General features: G+C 40.0%; 1 protein-coding gene and 1 long non-coding RNA gene across 15 annotated transcripts in view; both read left to right on the forward strand.

The window, feature by feature from the left end:
* Positions 1 to 4,721, forward strand: part of LOC110492382 (protein kinase C-binding protein 1) — a 32,984-nt gene extending 28,263 nt beyond the window's left edge. For all 14 annotated transcript variants that reach the window (XM_021566645.2, XM_021566650.2, XM_036947360.1 and 11 more), the window contains one exon: positions 3,107 to 4,721. In XM_021566645.2, coding sequence (XP_021422320.2) covers positions 3,107 to 3,288 — 182 coding nt within the window. In that variant the 3' untranslated portion in view covers positions 3,289 to 4,721. The remainder of the gene's footprint in view (positions 1 to 3,106) is intronic.
* Positions 4,722 to 9,884: 5,163 nt separating this feature from the next.
* Positions 9,885 to 17,317, forward strand: LOC118939558. Its single transcript, XR_005036559.1, has 3 exons — positions 9,885 to 10,228; positions 11,709 to 11,841; positions 16,503 to 17,317. It is a non-coding gene; the product is annotated as an uncharacterized LOC118939558 (long non-coding RNA).
* Positions 17,318 to 17,331: the final 14 nt, after the last annotated feature.

Genomic DNA, 17,331 nt, shown 5'->3' on the forward strand with positions numbered 1-17,331 from the left:
ATGCCACGTGGTTAAACTCTTAGACTATCGATACCGACAGAATAAGAACAAGTCTTTGATATTAAATACTAGTCTGCAGCTAGGAATTCGGTATCATTGAACGCGAAGAACGACAACCGCCGAAAACATTCATTCTACAACCTCATGAATGAATGTCGCTCTGAACTATACCCTCTAACCACGACAGAGAGAGAGAGAGAGAACGAAAACTCTCCAACAGAAACTAACTTTTCAACACTTTTCAACACACTGAGCGTAAATATATATTGATTGCAATTGTTCCCGAATGAGTGAGCGTTCATGTGCAAAGGATTAGCATTTCAATTGTTATAATTATTAACTCTGTAGTGACTTCTCAGTCGACCCCCACTTACCTTTTGTGTAACAAGCCGCCATGCCAGTTTAGCCCACTAGGGCACATTCCCCTATCATTTCTTGTAACCATATTTACTTTGTTTGTTTGTGTGTGCACTTCTGTGATTGTTTAGTTAGTTAATAAATAAATGATTTAAGATAATTGATGTATGGATGACTCGTGGTGAAGACTGCGTTCGTGCAGATAACCAACCATTTATGACGTTTGGAATGAGCCTAACATGAGGTAAAATAAATAATTCATTAATCAGAAGACTATTGACCAGATATGAAAATATCTGAGGTTATATTAGGAAATTATAATTTTGTAATCTGAATATTTCCCTTGGTGCCCCGACTTCCTAGTTAATTACAGTTACATGATTAATCAGTTTGATCGCGTAATACTAATTACAGAGGATCTTTGATAAAAACTAAGTCTTCAATTAAATGATAGTAAAGACACGACAGTTGAAATATGCTCTCTTTGTTTACAGAGGTGCTATCGTCAGATAATAGCATCGTTTGCTTTCGCCGAAAAGCCTTTTTGAAATATGACATGTTGGCTGGATTCACAACAAGTGTAGCTTTAATTTGCTATCTTGCATGTGTGATTTAATGAAAGTTAGATTTTTATAGTATTTATTTGAATTTGGCGCTCTGCATTTTCCCTGGCTTTTGGCCAGGTGGGACGCTAGTGTCCCATATATCCAGGAGAGGTTAAGTACTGTAGTGCATCTCCTCCTCATATTTGCCAGTTCTTGCTGTGAGATGTTACCCCAATCTTCCACCAAGGTACCTGCAAGTTCCCAGACATTTCTGGGGGGAATGGCCCTAGCCCTCAACCTTCGATCCAACAGGTCCTAGACGTGCTCAATGGGATTGAGATCCGGACTCTTCGCTGGGCGTGGCAGAACACTGACATTCCTGTCTTGCAGGAAATCACGCACAGAACGAGCAGTATGACTGGTGGCATTGTCATGCTGGAGGGTCATGTCAGGATGAGCCTGCAGGAAGGGTACCATATGAGAGAGAAGGATGTCTTCCCTGTAACGCACAGCGTTGAGATTGCCTGCAATGACAACAAGCTCAGTCCGATGATGCTGTGACAAACCGCCCCAGACCATGACGGACCCTCCACCTCCAAATCGATCCCGCTCCAGAGTACAGGCCTTTGTGTAATGCTCATTCCTTCGACGATAAACGCGAATCCGACCACCACCCCTGGTGATGCCAGTCCTGTCTGGTCCAGCGATGGTGGGTTTGTGCCCATAGGCAACGTTGTTGCTGGTGATGACCTGCCTTACCACAGGCCTACAAGCCCTCAGTCCAGCCTCTCTCAGCCTATTGTTGACAGCGCTGATGGAGGGATTGTGCGTTCCTGTTGTAACTCGGGCAGTTGTTGTTGCCATCCTGTACCTGTCCTGCAGGTGTGATGTTCAGATGTAACGATCCCTGTAGCGTTGTCTTAGGCGTCTCATAGTACGGACTTTGCAATTTATTGCCCAGACCACATCTGCAGTCCTCATGCCTCCTTGCAGCATGCCTCAGGCACATTCACGCAGATGAGCAGGGACCCTGGACATCTTTCTTTTGGTGTTTTTCAGAGACCGTAGAACGGCCTCTTTAGTGTCCTAAGTTTTCATAACTGTGACCTTGACACTAACAGCTTACAGACGGTAGGCAATTAACGACCGTTCCACAGGTGCATGTTCATTAATTGTTTATGGTTCATTGAACAAGCATGTGAAACAGTGTTTAACCTCTTGCGACGAGCAAACCCGTATCCGGGAGCGTAATCAGCCTCAAATGCATTAGCATAACGCAACGGACATAAATACCCCTAGAAACTTTTCCTATTCATGAAAATCGCAAATGAAATGAAATAAATATATTCAAACACAAGCTTTGGTCAACAAACTTATTTGACACGTCAAATAGTGTTAAATAGTGTATTTGTTTTGACACGCAAAGACCCAAACGGTGTTTCATAGAAATCCTGGTTGAGAATGAAACGACTGAACAAATTAACAACTTAACAACACAGCAAGTAAGTGAAAAAAATAGGTTTTGATTATGTTTTACTGGTAATGGGGACATACGTAAATGCCAACAAAATAACTTTTTGGTCAGTGTGTGTGTGTGTGTGCAACCTTTATTTAACTAGGCAAGTCAGTTAATTTAAGAACAAATTATTATTTACAATGACGTCCTACCCCGGCCAAACCCGGACGACGCTGGGCCAATTGTGTGCCGCCCTATGGGACTCCCAATCACGGCCGGATGTAATACAGCCTGGATTCTAACCAGGGACTGTAGTGACGCCTCTTGCAGTGCCGAGATGCAGTGCCTTAGATCGCTGCATCCATGTGTGTGTTTTTGAGTATTTAACTGTACTAGAATGCTTTAAAGGCCGCTAAAAAATGTATCGCTATCGTTTTTTTTGGCAAGGAAAATTTTGGATATCGGTATCGGCCAAAAATGTTATATCGGTGCATCACTAATTGTTAGTTCTCAAAGATTATTATAGTCACAAATATATAGATTAATTTTTCCATCCCGGAAAATATATTTTAAAAAAGATATACCATTTTGGACTTACGTGACCCGAATAAACTCTTAGGCGGCCCACCCAAGGATTACAATGGCAGAAAAGTCCCTGCTCTCGCACAAAAAAAAAACATACACATCGTCTTTCTCTGTATTTTACTATCTAAACTTGTATCATGTCCTCCTCCCTCTGTTCTGACAGCAACAGCTTCTCAACAGGAACCAGAGGTGGAGTCAACCTCTGACCCCTCAGCCAAACCACCAGGTCCCTCTTCCAGCGACCAGCCCCCCTCTGGTACAGCATCTGCCCCCACAGACAAAGGCTCCTCTCCTACCTGCAGCGTGGACAAGTGCAAGGACAGGGCCTCTGTTACTGTGCCCTAACCACTACACTGCACTGCACATTTTTACTCTACAATCCTACATTCTGTTAAATGTATGTATCTGTCGGAAAGGGACTAGAGGATATGTACAATAGACCAAATCTCTCTGCGACCAACTAATCTGGGAATGTCGAGCGAATCTCAGTATGACCACAGAGGCAATTAAACCACCAAACACCCTCAACCTCTCCTAGTCAGGCTCAGGGCTTTTAAATGCCATGGACACTCTTTGCATGAAGGCCTGCTCCTCTGTGATTCAGCTGACTTGTCCCGTCTCGATTTGTTCAATGTCTGCTTCGTGATCTGATATTTCAAGCCATCTTTCATCCTCCTCAAAGTCTGTGCCCTAGACTGAAGGAGTTACTTACCTTGTCCTTGTGACTGTATTTCATCTGGATGTAATACATTTTCATTACCTCTCTCCTCCTTTCATCCCCATTTGATGTCCCTCATAACCACCTACCTTAACGATATAGGTATCTACAGGAGAGCCCATCAAAAGATCAGACATCAAAGTTTTCTGTATTCTGACAGCACTCTTAAAGGAAAACTCCACCCAAAAACTCTCTTGGTATTTGTTTCATTTGCCCATGGTTTATATAGTCCCAAAATGTATTGCATGTCAGCAATCAAGTTTAAGATATGTAAATGTTAAAATGCAGAAATACAGCCAGTATGATGCTGCGTATTGCATCATTTGGGTGGAATTTTCCTTTAGACAATCTTAAACTGTGATGCTGCTCTTTAAAATATACCCCAAGTTTTTATAGTTATTTGCCAACGGAAGTGTAATGGCACATTATTGTGCCAGCCATTTTTGGGACACCCAACAGATTTAAAATATAAATTCTACATTGTCAATACAGTTTAAAATATTTCATAATTTAGTAAATTGTCATTAAGTTATCAATCTCTCCCCCTGTGTGTGCATTATTGGTTCATACTCATATTATATAGTAACTCAGTGTTTACATAGAATTTAACCAACTGTGATGTATAAAAAAAACATAATGGCTAAAACTGTACAATGTTTTTGTAAGAAGACACATGGACAATATTTATAGTGCTACAACAAGCATATGAGGTTCTCTTTTTTATAGCACTGTTTGGGAATGTTCCAAATGTCTTGAAACAGCTCGACTCTGGAAAACAGTTGTATTTGAAAATGCATTATAAGACTTCCTATGAATGTCACTAGGACCCTCTGTTCGGACTCTGTCAGATCTATTTCTCGCATCTACCTTCGTTGTTGTGGTTACTTCGGACTATGATAAAGCGTGTTGGAGGGTAAAGGAAACTACAAAAGTTATTATTATACTGAGCATGTTTATTTGTCCCCTTTTTTGTCTCACGTGCTCTTGTTTACATATTGTACATACAGTAAATGGATTGTTAATGTCTTAAAGAAAACAATTAAAACAGGTCTGACCAACCTGTCTTGTGAAAGTGCTTTCTTGGAATAAGTGGGCTTTGTTGCCACCTGCTGTCCTACTGGTAACAATGTTTAATGGTTTAGCTAAGTAGCATTTGTTGGTGTGCTCAAATTCAAAGCTAGGCTATACAGTGTTTGTTTTCAATTTTATTGTTTACAAACATTGGAGTAAAACAAGCTTATATTTTGGGTTCTGATGGTGGTACGACAATTGAATTTAGCTCATGAGGCATTTATAAGTTATTCTGATTGTGTGTGTGTACAGTGGGGCAAAAAAGTATTTAGTCAGCCACCAATTGTGCAAGTTCTACCACTTAAAAAGATGAGAGGCCTGTAATTTTCATCATAGGTACACTTCAACTATGACAGACAAAATGAGAAAAGAAAATCCAGAAAATCACTGTACGATTTTTAATTAATTTATTTACAAAATATGGTGGAAAATAAGTATTTGGTCACCTACAAACAAGCAAGATTTCTGGCTCTCACAGACCTGTTACTTCTTCTTTAAGAGGCTCCTCTGTCCACTCGTTACCTGTATTAATGGCACCTGTTTGAACTTGTTATCAGTATAAAAGACACCTGTCCACAACCTCAAACAGTCACACTCCAAACTCCGCTATGGCCAAGACCAAAGAGCTGTCAAAGGACACCAGAAACAAAATTGTAGACCTGCACCAGGCTGGGAAGACTGAATCTGCAATAGGTAAGCAGCTTGATTTGAAGAAATCAACTGTGGGAGCAATTATTAGGAAACGGAAGACATACAAGACCACTGATAATCTCCCTCGATCTGGGGCTCCACGCAAGATCTCACCCAGTCGGGTCAAAATGATCACAAGAACGGTGAGCAAAAATCCCAGAACCACACGGGGGGACCTAGTGAATGACTTGCAGAGAGCTGGGACCAAAGTAACAAAGCCTACCATCAGTAGTAACACACTACTCCGCCAGGGACTTAAATCCTGCAGTGCCAGACGTGTCCCCCTGCTTAAGCCAGTACATGTCCTGGCCCGTCTGAAGTTTGCTAGAGAGCATTTGGATGTTCCAGAAGAAGATTGGGAGAATGTCATATGGTCAGATGAAACCAAAATATAACTTTTTGGTAAAAACTCAACTCGTCGTGTTTGGAGGACAAAGAATGCAATTAACTTAAGCGGGCTGAATAATTTTGCACGCCCAATTTTTCAGTTTTTGATTTGTTAAAAAAGTTTGAAATATCCAATAAATGTCATTCCACTTCATGATTGTGTCTAACTTGTTGTTGATTCTTCACAAAAAAATACAGTGTTATATCTTTGTTTGAAGCCTGAAATGTGGCAAAAGGTTGCAAAGTTCAAGGGGGCCGAATACTTTCGCAAGGCACTGTGTGTGTGTATATATAAATTATTTAGTCCACAAAGGTTAGGTAGGAGGACTACTTATTGGTAGGCTATTGTTTGAGCACAGAAGGCAGCTTTTGTGGTTACTTGAATTTTTGTAGCTATACTTCCAAAAGGCTTTATGTAGAAGCACCTTTCACCATAAAGATGACTCATCATGCATATAACCCGTTTGGCATGGACATTGCCACTGAGGGCTTCCATCATTTGAAAGTAGTCAACTGGTTGGAGATTCCTTTGAATTGGGAGCAAATCAGCCAATGAAGAAGAAAATGTACTACTTCAAAATGGAGATCACCTCAGAGTGGTGAGGAGGAATCTTCCATGTCAGGAAGCAACTTTACCATTTTGGTATTCAGGTTTCACTCAAACGTTGTAAGCTTTGTTTTACTATTGACAGTTATAGCTGAGTTCGGAGATGGTTTTTAAATTTTCTCCCCTTAAATATAAGTAATCAGATTTATTTGTTTCAGTCTCTGTATTATTGGTGTAGTGTTAGCTGGTCTTGGACTGACTGGTCTTGGAATTGTGACAACGGGCAGCCTCACCCCGCTTGGCTCTGTGGGATATGTAGTGATTTTGCCAACACTGCCAGTACACAGCAGTGGTGGTCGGTCGGTAAAGTTTAAGATGGGAGGACAATTTTTTATTTATGAGCATGGCCTTATTTCTATTACAGCACATTGGATGACTGTTGGATGACTAATTCATATTCCATTCACCCAGCTCAATGTAACATCGTTAGGTTTAGGCTACTACATGATATTCAAATTTTCCCTATACCCATTATGAGGTTGCTACAACCTAGCCTATGATGTGGGTGCACAGGTCAAAATATATTTTTGAGTAATCAAGGTGACAAACAGTGACACATTCAAAACCGCCTTGCACACTCTTGCCTGCATCTAGCTGATCTGGGGTGTAATCATTAGTCCAACAGTTGCAAACGAGAGTTTCTATTGGACAAATTCAGGTATGTTTATCCCCATTTTGTTCCGTTTGCTTCCATTTTTAGAAGAAAAAAAACAGAATCGGCAGAATGAATACACCCCTGATCACATGCAAACACAGTTCACTTTCATAGCAGCCACATATAAACAGCATGATCAGTTTGCTCGTTGTATAATTCCTTCTCACATCTATACGCTCTCCTCTCACCTTTTCCCTTCGCTTGTGGACTTCAGTGCACAACACATCAGCTGTATGTAACCAGGCAAAAAAAACTTTCCAAGCCAAACCTTTATATCATAACGCTAACCGCTACACAAAGCCTACATCGTTGTCACCATATTACCTAACATTATAGTCAACATAGCTACTAGAACTAATGCATTAGTAAACTCGCCACAATCATGCAGTCAGTTTAGCAGTTACACCGGCAGGCCCCGGTAGCAATACATTTATACAGTGCCTTGCGAAAGTATTCGGCCCCCTTGAACTTTGCGACCTTTTGCCACATTTCAGGCTTCAAACATAAAGATATAAAACTGTATTTTTTTGTGAAGAATCAACAACAAGTGAGGTTGGATGGAGAGCATTTGTGAACAGCAGTTTTCAGTTCTTTCCACAGATTCTCGATTGGATTCAGGTCTGGACTTTGACTTGGCCATTCTAACACCTGGATATGTTTATTTTTGAACCATTCCATTGTAGATTTTGCTTTATGTTTTGGATCATTGTCTTGTTGGAAGACAAATCTCCGTCCCAGTCTCAGGTCTTTTGCAGACTCCATCAGGTTTTCTTCCAGAATGGTCCTGTATTTGGCTCCATCCATCTTCCCATCAATTTTAACCATCTTCCCTGTCCCTGCTGAAGAAAAGCAGGCCCAAACCATGATGCTGCCACCACCATGTTTGACAGTGGGGATGGTGTGTTCAGGGTGTTGCTTTTACGCCAAACATAACGTTTTGCATTGTTGCCAAAAGGTTACATTTTGGTTTCATCTGACCAGAGCACCTTCTTCCACATGTTTAGTGTGTCTCCCAGGTGGCTTGTGGCAAACTTTAAACAACACTTTTTATCTTTATCTTTATCTTTAAGAAATGGCTTTCTTGCCACTCTTCCATAAAGGCCAGATTTGTGCAATATAAGACTGATTGTTGTCCTATGGACAGAGTCTCCCACCTCAGCTGTAGATCTCTGCAGTTCATCCAGAGTGATCATGGGCCTCTTGGCTGCATCTCTGATCAGTCTTCTCCTTGTATGAGCTGAAAGTTTAGAGGGACGGCCAGGTCTTGGTAGATTTGCAGTGGTCTGATACTCCTTCCATTTCAATATTATCGCTTGCACAGTGCTCCTTGGGATGTTTAAAGCTTGGGAAATCTTTTTGTATCCAAATCCAGCTTTAAACTTCTTCACAACAGTATCTCGGACCTGCCTGGTGTGTTCATTGTTCTTCATGATGCTCTCTGCGCTTTTAACGGACCTCTGAGACTATCACAGTGCAGGTGCATTTATACGGAGACTTGATTACACACAGGTGGATTGTATTTATCATCATTAGTCATTTAGGTCAACATTGGATCATTCAGAGATCCTCACTGAACTTCTGGAGAGAGTTTGCTGCACTGAAAGTAAAGGGGCTGAATAATTTTGCACGCCCAATTTTTCAGTTTTTGATTTGTTAAAAAAGTTTGAAATATCCAATAAATGTCGTTCCACTTCATGATTGTGTCCCACTTGTTGTTGATTCTTCACAAAAAAATACAGTTTTATATCTTTATGTTTGAAGCCTGAAATGTGGCAAAAGGTCGCAAAGTTCAAGGGGGCCGAATACTTTCGCAAGGCACTGTAAAAGCTTACCTTGACTTGAAATAATTCCTGTGTTGGATAGCCATAGCCAGCTAGCTAACATAGCATCCCTCTGTTTGAGCCAGGTGTTTCAGTAGGCTAAACTAGCTAGCTGCATTTTTAAATAAAATATTTGGTTAAAAACTGTTAAACTATTGTCTCTCTTTGTCAACTACTCACCACATTGTATGCACTGCAGTGCTAGCTAGCTGTAGCTTCTGCTTTCAGTACTACATTCATTCTCTGATCCTTTGATTGCATGGACAATATGTCAGTTCAGGCTGCAAGAGCTCTGATTCGTTGGAGGACGTCCTCCGGAAGTTGTCATAATTACTGTTTAAGTCTATGGAAGGGTGTGAGAGACATGTGCGTTGTAGGTTTTGTATTGAAGTCAATGTATCCACCATGGCCACTACCCTACTGAGTGCTGTTGAGGCTACTCTAGACAATCTAGTCTTATCTGTTGATTAAATTAAACTTGATTAATATAATGAGTAATCCAGGAATGTCACGAGTTAATTGACACATGAAAACTTTTGAAAATAGCAACTCTATAGAGCACAATGACTACAATGAATGGCTAAATTACTTCCGGACACACAGAGCTCCTCCTCCTCCTCACTGCTCTATGGCGCTGACCATGGTATCACAGACCCTATAATGGCAGATACAAAGATGAGTCCTAGCTCTATGCCACAAATAGAACAATAAGACAGATATTTCACTGGATGTATAAATATGAAGCATCTGCTTGACGTTTCCATTCACTACCAAATATGGTAGTGAGAGTAAGCTCAGGGGCCTGCAGTGGGAGAAGATGGAAGGAGATCGATTTTCTCCTACATTCTGCACATTTTCTCATCGATTAAACATTTGATCTCAATGTAGTTTTCTGATCCCAAAACTAGAATATGTTATGAACAGCGTGGACTAAGTTTTGTAGCCTTTAGCCTTTGCCAAATTTGTAAAAAAATTGCGTTGTTTAGAAGGAGCACACGCGCACTTCACAGAGTAGGCGTTCCCTAACGAAAATATGCCGATATATGCTAGCACGGGCCGATCTCGCTATCGCTTGCTTGGTTCTTCCCACCTCCTTGCTTGTTCTGGCCACTATGACTCATCTGTTCCCATTGGAAACGACAGGCTATGGTCTATCTTGGTATAGTTTAAAAAACATTTGTCCATGCCTTTCACACACCATTGACCTCGCGAGCATTGTGCGTACTTCTCGCGCGACTTCTTTCCATCTCAAGAGCTGGAGCTTGATTGAGCGCTCATGAAGAGAGGAAGAGGCGAAACAAGAGGGATAACTGCCCAAAAGCTGTCTTCACCAGCAGGTAGCGTTTTTTCCTCTCACCAAGCGGATACTTTTTTGTATGGAGGTCAATGAGACAGTGTCGAATTTGGTTAACAAAAAATTTAATGGCTTATTTGCTACGTGTGGATTATTTGATCGAGTAGAAGTTTCGTAATGATTAGGTTGTTACGAGTGTACGTACTGATATAAGTAGGACACATGACATACCGGCAACTTTGAGAAAAAACACTTAATATCGGTGTTGTGCGATATAAGTAGGATACATGACATACCGGCAACTTTGAGAAAAAACACTTAATATCGGTGTTGTGCGATATAAGTAGGATACATGACATACCGGCAACTTTGAGAAAAAACACTTAATATCGGTGTTGTGCCTGGTCGTCACTAGTTACCACAGCCACAAAGTCATAAACCCTGTAGAAGTCTACAACAACGTATCTTCTTAAAATGGGATTTTAAACCTAACCCAAACCGTAACCACACTGCTAACCTTATTCCTAACCCAGACCTTAAATTAAACCAAAATGCACATTTTTGCTACGATGAATGTTGATTATTTGTACTTTGTGGCTGTGGTAACTAGTGGAAACCATTATGCCTGTCTGTTCTCTCATTGGCTAGAATGGTCTGACAGACTTGCCTCTTCCCGTCTACCTTGTATTTTTGAATAAATGTATTTTCATTGATAATAACAACTCGTTCATAACCAAGTGGGAAGGTGGTATTTACCACATATGACAGGAAACAATTCAGTTGAACAGTCCTTCAACTGGTAAATTACTCATTTTTTTGTGAGAAAATAAAATGATGCATAGCTCGAACATTGTACAAAACTATATACAAATATCAAACATAACAAAATACCCCCCAAAATACAATAAATCCAGAGAGACACAAAAAAATTACATTTTGATAAATTTTGACATTTTCAGATATAGTAAGTTTCTAATTTTGTCAGAAAGCCGTTTTCATTTCAAGTTAAAGAATACTGTTCGCTAGCTAGCTAACGTTAGCTGGCTGTCTCGCTAGTTAACGTTACGTGTATGATCTGTGTAGTAATATTATTTGTATCTCAAAGCCATTTGCATTGCTAGTTATAGCCTAATGTTAGCTAGCTTGCTAACATTGAACCTGGTTGGCTAGCTAACCTGAAGATTCATGCAGGGTAGTAACATTATGAGTTGGGATTAAATAAAAATCACATTTTATTTGTCACATACACGTGTTTACCAGATTATATTGCGGGTGTAGCAAAATGCTTGTGTGAAGTTCCTTGAGGGCCGTCATAGTATCGGCTTGAGGGGGGATATACACAGCTGTGACAATAACCAAAGAGAATTCTCTTGGGAGATAATACGGTCGGCATTTGATTGTGAGGTATTCTAGTTCGGGTGGAGTTGAGTTGAGGAGTTGAGTTTCTGTATGTTATTACAATTACACCATGAGTCGTTAATCATGAAACATACACCCCCTCCCCCCTTCTTCTTCCCGGAGAGATGTTTATTCCTGTCGACACAAAAGACTGAGAATCCAGATGGCTGGTCCGACTCCGACAGTATATGCCGGGAGAGCCATGTTTCCATGAAACAGAGTATGTTTACAATCCCTGATGTCTCTCTGGTAATACTGGTGAGTTACCGCCGTTCTGATACCCAATAGTTCTTCCCGGCTGTATGTAATAACACATAACATTTTGTGGGCTAACAATGTGGTTCAAATTAGGTTATAACGTTAGGCCAACGAGACAGTGTCCAGGTTCTAAAATTCTGTGGTAGAATGCCTTGCTTTTATTTTGTCACAACAGTCACAACCATAAGCTATTTTCTGTAATTGGCTCGCCATTAACTTGTAAATAATGATCTTGTCGTGAGTTTATTTTTCCGTAATAATGAAGACAAATGAGCTAAAGTGAAGACGTTGTCAGCTATATAATATTGTCATTATTTGAACTGGCTTGCCAGCTAACTTAACATTAGCTAGCTGGCTAACAAGCTAGAAACGAACTGAAACATTGTTTACAAAGTTGCTTTTAGTTACCTGGTTTGCTAGATTGACATAAACTAACATTTTTAAATGGGTGGGTTTATTGGTGTTGAAATACACTAGTTATGCTATTTTGGACCACCAGTGCTGCCGATGTCATGCAGGCAATAGTTTTTGTGATTATACTTTTTCATAACGACAACTTTGATGTCTGACGACAATAGAATGTTTATGATGTCACTGCGACAACTGTCGATAGACGTAGTATAAACCAGCCTTTAGACTTGAAAGCTTTGGTTGTTTAGTACATGGGCTCACATGTGAATCCTTAAAGAGATGGGTGGAGATAAGGCTTAAGAGGGTGTAAAAGATGCTGAATGGGTGTAGACAAAGAATAGCTCTTCAGTAGGTTTACCAAAACATTTAAGGGCCATTTTCTCAAAAGTTATTAAACTTTCAAAGCAGAATTACTTTCCCATTGTTGTGGTGTATGATATACCATTTTATAGCTCTGTTGTGTCTCTAATTTTATCCAATGTAAAAAACACTGTTTCAAATTTTGCTGCATAAGACCAAATCGAGCCGGTCGGTCACAAATACTGTAGACACTTCTTTGATAATTAGCTTTTTCTTTATTTTAGAGATGTTATGTAATATTGTATTGAAACATTTCCCCCCCCCCCATGAAATTAATTTTATGGATGAACATTTTTCCCAATAAAATAAACACATTCACCATTTATTGGCAGCCACTACCAAAGATGTTAATGCTTATAGGTTTACCCATCTTATCACTAATATATATTTTCCTATCAGTCCAAAATATTTCACTATGCAAACAATCACAAAAGCTGCATTCATTTTCAACATTAATTACATATTTAGAAATAAGACTATTACAAGGATAACATCTGTGAAGGATCTTGAAAGAGACTTTTCTTACTTTATTAGTTTTAGTCCACCCATGCTGTCATTTCACATAAAATGATGATGCCCATTGGAAACTTGCAGCAGGGGTAAACGTCCTGTTTGTAATGTCTCTGACTAAATTGTTCTTAAATTTCTAATATATTGATGTCATTCATTTCTACACAACTTAGTGCATATAATGAATAGCTTGATCGATCCTTCAGTAAAGTAAAGATTCCATTGGGAATAGCTTTCTTTAAAATGTCATGTTCCTTACACAACATAACAAAGCTATATTTGGCTAATAATTCATTGTACATATTAAGATTACCATTATCATTTATAAGTTGACTAACCAAAGATGTTATTGGAAAACTAAAAATGGAAAAATAAGGTTTTATTTCTATATCTAACATCGACGTTATTCCAAATAAAACATTTATATGGAGAGAAGTTGTGCTTGTATATCAAGGACCAGCACATTAGAGCTTGTTTTGGAAATGTTGCAAATTTAACAGGAATTTTAACCACAGCATGAGGGCATTGGAGTAAAAAATGAAGCCCCACAATTTTCTGGAAAATAAACAGTAGTTTTTTTTAGATACTTCTTCATCCAGTTCACTTTTGTAGTCTGATTAAACAGTGTAAAATCTAAAACATTTACACCACCATCACAAATCTTGTTGGTAATAACATTCTTTCTGATCTTTTGTGGCTTATTTTTCCAAATTAAATAGAATAATAATTTGTTGAGAGTGGTACACGTAAACTTGGGAATCTCTAAAGATGTAAAAAGATAAGAAGTTTGAATAAACCCTCTGCCTTTAACAGGATAACTCTACCCTGAAGATATACATCTCTTGCCAACCATGAATAAAATGTATTTTCTATAGATTTAATTAAGGGACTGACATTAATATCTTTCATTTCATTAGTATTTCGGGTAATTTTGAGTAGGTTACAACATCGTTGACAGATATTTCAGGACTCACTGTGTCTTTAAGTGCTTTAAGTGGTAAAATTTCACATTTTGCAATATTCAAAACCAAACATGACACCTGAGAGAATTGCTCTACTGGATGTAGGGTTACTGGAACCTGATTTTCATTTCTCAAAAACTGGGTTGTATCGTCAGCTAACTGGGAAATCTTCACCTCCATATCACATACAATTGAAGTCAGAAGTTTACATACACCTTAGCCAAATACTTTTAAACTCAGTTTTTCACAATTCCTGACATTTAATCCCAGTAAATATTCCCTGTTTTAGGTTAGTTAGGGTCATCACTTTATTTTAAGAATGTGAAATGTCAGAATAATAGTAGTGATTTATTTAAGCTTTTATTTATTTCATCACATTCCCAGTGGGTCAGAAGTTTTCATACACTCAATTAGTATTTGGTAGCATTGCCTTTAAATTGTTTAACTTGGGTCAAATGTTGCGGGTAGCCTTCCACAGGCTTCCTACAATAAGTTGGGTGAATTTTGGCCCATTCCTCCTGACAGCTGGTGTAACTGAGTCAGGTTTGTAGGCTTCCTTGCTCACACACGCTTTTTCAGTTCTGCCCACACAAATGTTCTATAGGATTGAGGTCAGGGCTTTGTGATGGCCACTCCAATACCTTGACTTTGTTGTCCTTAAGCCATTTTGCCACAACTTTAGAAGTATGCTTAGGGTCATTGTCCATTTGGGAGACCCATTTGCGACCAAGCTTTAACTTCCTGACTGATGTCTTGAGATGTTGCTTCAATATATCCACATAATTTTCCTGCCTCATGATGCCATTTATTTTGTGAAGTGCACCAGTCCTTCCTTCAGCAAAGCACCCCCACAACATGATGCTGCCACTCCCGTGCTTCACGGTTTGGATGGTGTTCTTCGGCTTGCAAGCCTCCCCCTTTTTCCTCCAAATGTAACGATGGTCATTATGGCCAAACAGTTCTAGTTTTGTTTCATCAGACCAGAGGACATTTCTCCAAAACGTATGATCTTTGTCCCCATATGCAGTTGCAAACCGTAGTCTGGCTTTTTTAATGACGGTTTTGGAGCAGTGGCTTCTTCCTTGCTGAGCGGCCATTCAGGTTATGTCGATACAGGACTCCCTTTACTGTGGATATAGATATATTTGTACCCGTTTCCTCCAGCATCTTCACAAGGTCCTATGCTGTTGTTCTGGGATTGATTTGCACTTTTCACCCCCACCTACATGTACAAATTACCTCAACTAACCTGTACCCCCGCACACTGACTCTTTACCGGTGCCCCTTGTATATAGCCTCATTATTATTGTTATTCTTATTGTGCTACTTTAAAAAAAAAAATCTAACATTTTTTTGTCTACTTGGTAAATATTTTCTTATCTATTCTTGAACTACACTGTTGCTTTAAGGACTCGTAAGTAAACATTTCATGGTAAAGTCTACACTTGTTGTATTCGGGACATGTGACAATTAAAGTTTAATTTGATTTGATTTGAATTCACCCCCCCTGAGACAATACATGCTATAAACACCTTTGGCAGCTATAAAATATTTGTTTTTTGGGGTAAGTCCAAGAGCTTTGCACATCTGGATTGTACAATATTTGACCATTATTCTTTTTTAAATTCTTCAAGCTCTGTCATGTTGTTTGTTGATCATTGCTAGAAAGCAATTTTCAAGTCTTGCTATAGATTTTCAAGCCATGTCAAAACTGCAACTAGGCCACTAAAGAACATTCAAAGTCATCTTGGTAGGCAACTCCAGTGTAGATTTGGCCTTGTGATGTAGGTCATTTTCCTGCTGAAAGGTGAATTTGTCTCCCAGTGTCTGTTGGAAAGAAGATTAAACCAGTTTTTCCTGTAGCATTTTGTCTGTGCTGTCTGCTTCTTTTTATCCTAAAAAACTCCCTAGTCCTTGCCGGTGACAAGCATACCCATAACATGATGCAGCCACTACCATGCCTGAAAATATGAAGAGTGGTACTCAGTGATGTTGTCACACCTGCTTCCACTCCCCCTTTCTGGCGTTCGAGGCTGTCAGGCTGCCCTTCGTTACGCATATTTGTCACCATCATTACACGCATCAGCGCTCATTGGACTCCCCTGGACTCCTTGTTGTTGATTGTCCCCTCTATACCTGTCTGTTCCTCAGTTTTGTTCCTTGTGTCAGCATTATTGTTGTAATGTTGTTTTGTTCCCCCCGTCCAGACGCTGTTCTTGTTTAGTTTGATGTCCGTTCTCCATTAAATGTTCACTCCCTGTACTTCAAATCAAATTTAATTTGTCACATGCACCAAATACAACAGGTGTATTACAGTGAAATGCTCACTTACAAGCCCTTAACCAACAATGCAGTTTTAAGAAAAATACATAAAAAAGTAAGAAATAAAAGTAACAAATACTTGCTTCTCGTCTCCAGCATTGGTCCTCACAGAATGCTGACACCACTATTTGAAGCATCAGCGAGTTCTTGTTTTTTGTTGTTGGTGGTGACGTTGGGTCCGGGTGCCACCACCGATGGAACCAGGGGTGCCTTAGCTGGCTCGAGAGGTTTCCTTGCTTCGGTTGGCTCGGCAGGCTCCCATCCCATGTCATGCCTCAGCCGACCCGTAGGGCTCCAACTCCTCAGCCGGCCCGAAGGGCTCCCACGCCTCAGCCGGCTCGTCGGGCTTATATACCTCAGCCGGCTCGTCGGGCTTATATACCTCAGCCGGCTTGTCCAGCGCCCATGCCTTGGCCGGCCCGTCAGGCTCGCCCAGGTGGGACGCCTCATTACACGCATCAGCGATCAGTGGACTCACCTGGACTCCTTTACGTTGTTGACCGCCTCCTCTATATCTGTCTGTTCCTCAGTTTTGTTCCCCGTGTCAGCATTATTGTCGTAAGGTAATTTTGTTCCCCCTGTCCAGACGCTGTTCTTGTTTTGTTTGATGTCCGTTTTCCATTAAATGTTCACTCCCTGTACTTGCTTCTCGTCTCCAGCATCGGTCCTCACAGATGTGTTGTGTTGGATTTACCCCCAACATAGTGCTTTGTATTCAGGACAAAAAGTTAATTTCTTTGCCACATTTTTTACAGTATTACTTAAGTGCCTTGTTACAAACAGGATGCATGTTTTGGAGTATTTATATTATATACAGGTGTCTTCTTTTCAAATTGTGATTCAGGTTAATATTGTAAGGTATCTACAATGTTGTTGATCCATTCTCAGTTTTCTCATATCACAACCATTCAACTCTGTAACTGTT

Source organism: Oncorhynchus mykiss, chromosome 16 (genome assembly GCF_013265735.2).
Source record: "Oncorhynchus mykiss isolate Arlee chromosome 16, USDA_OmykA_1.1, whole genome shotgun sequence".
NCBI classification, from domain to species: domain Eukaryota; kingdom Metazoa; phylum Chordata; class Actinopteri; order Salmoniformes; family Salmonidae; genus Oncorhynchus; species Oncorhynchus mykiss.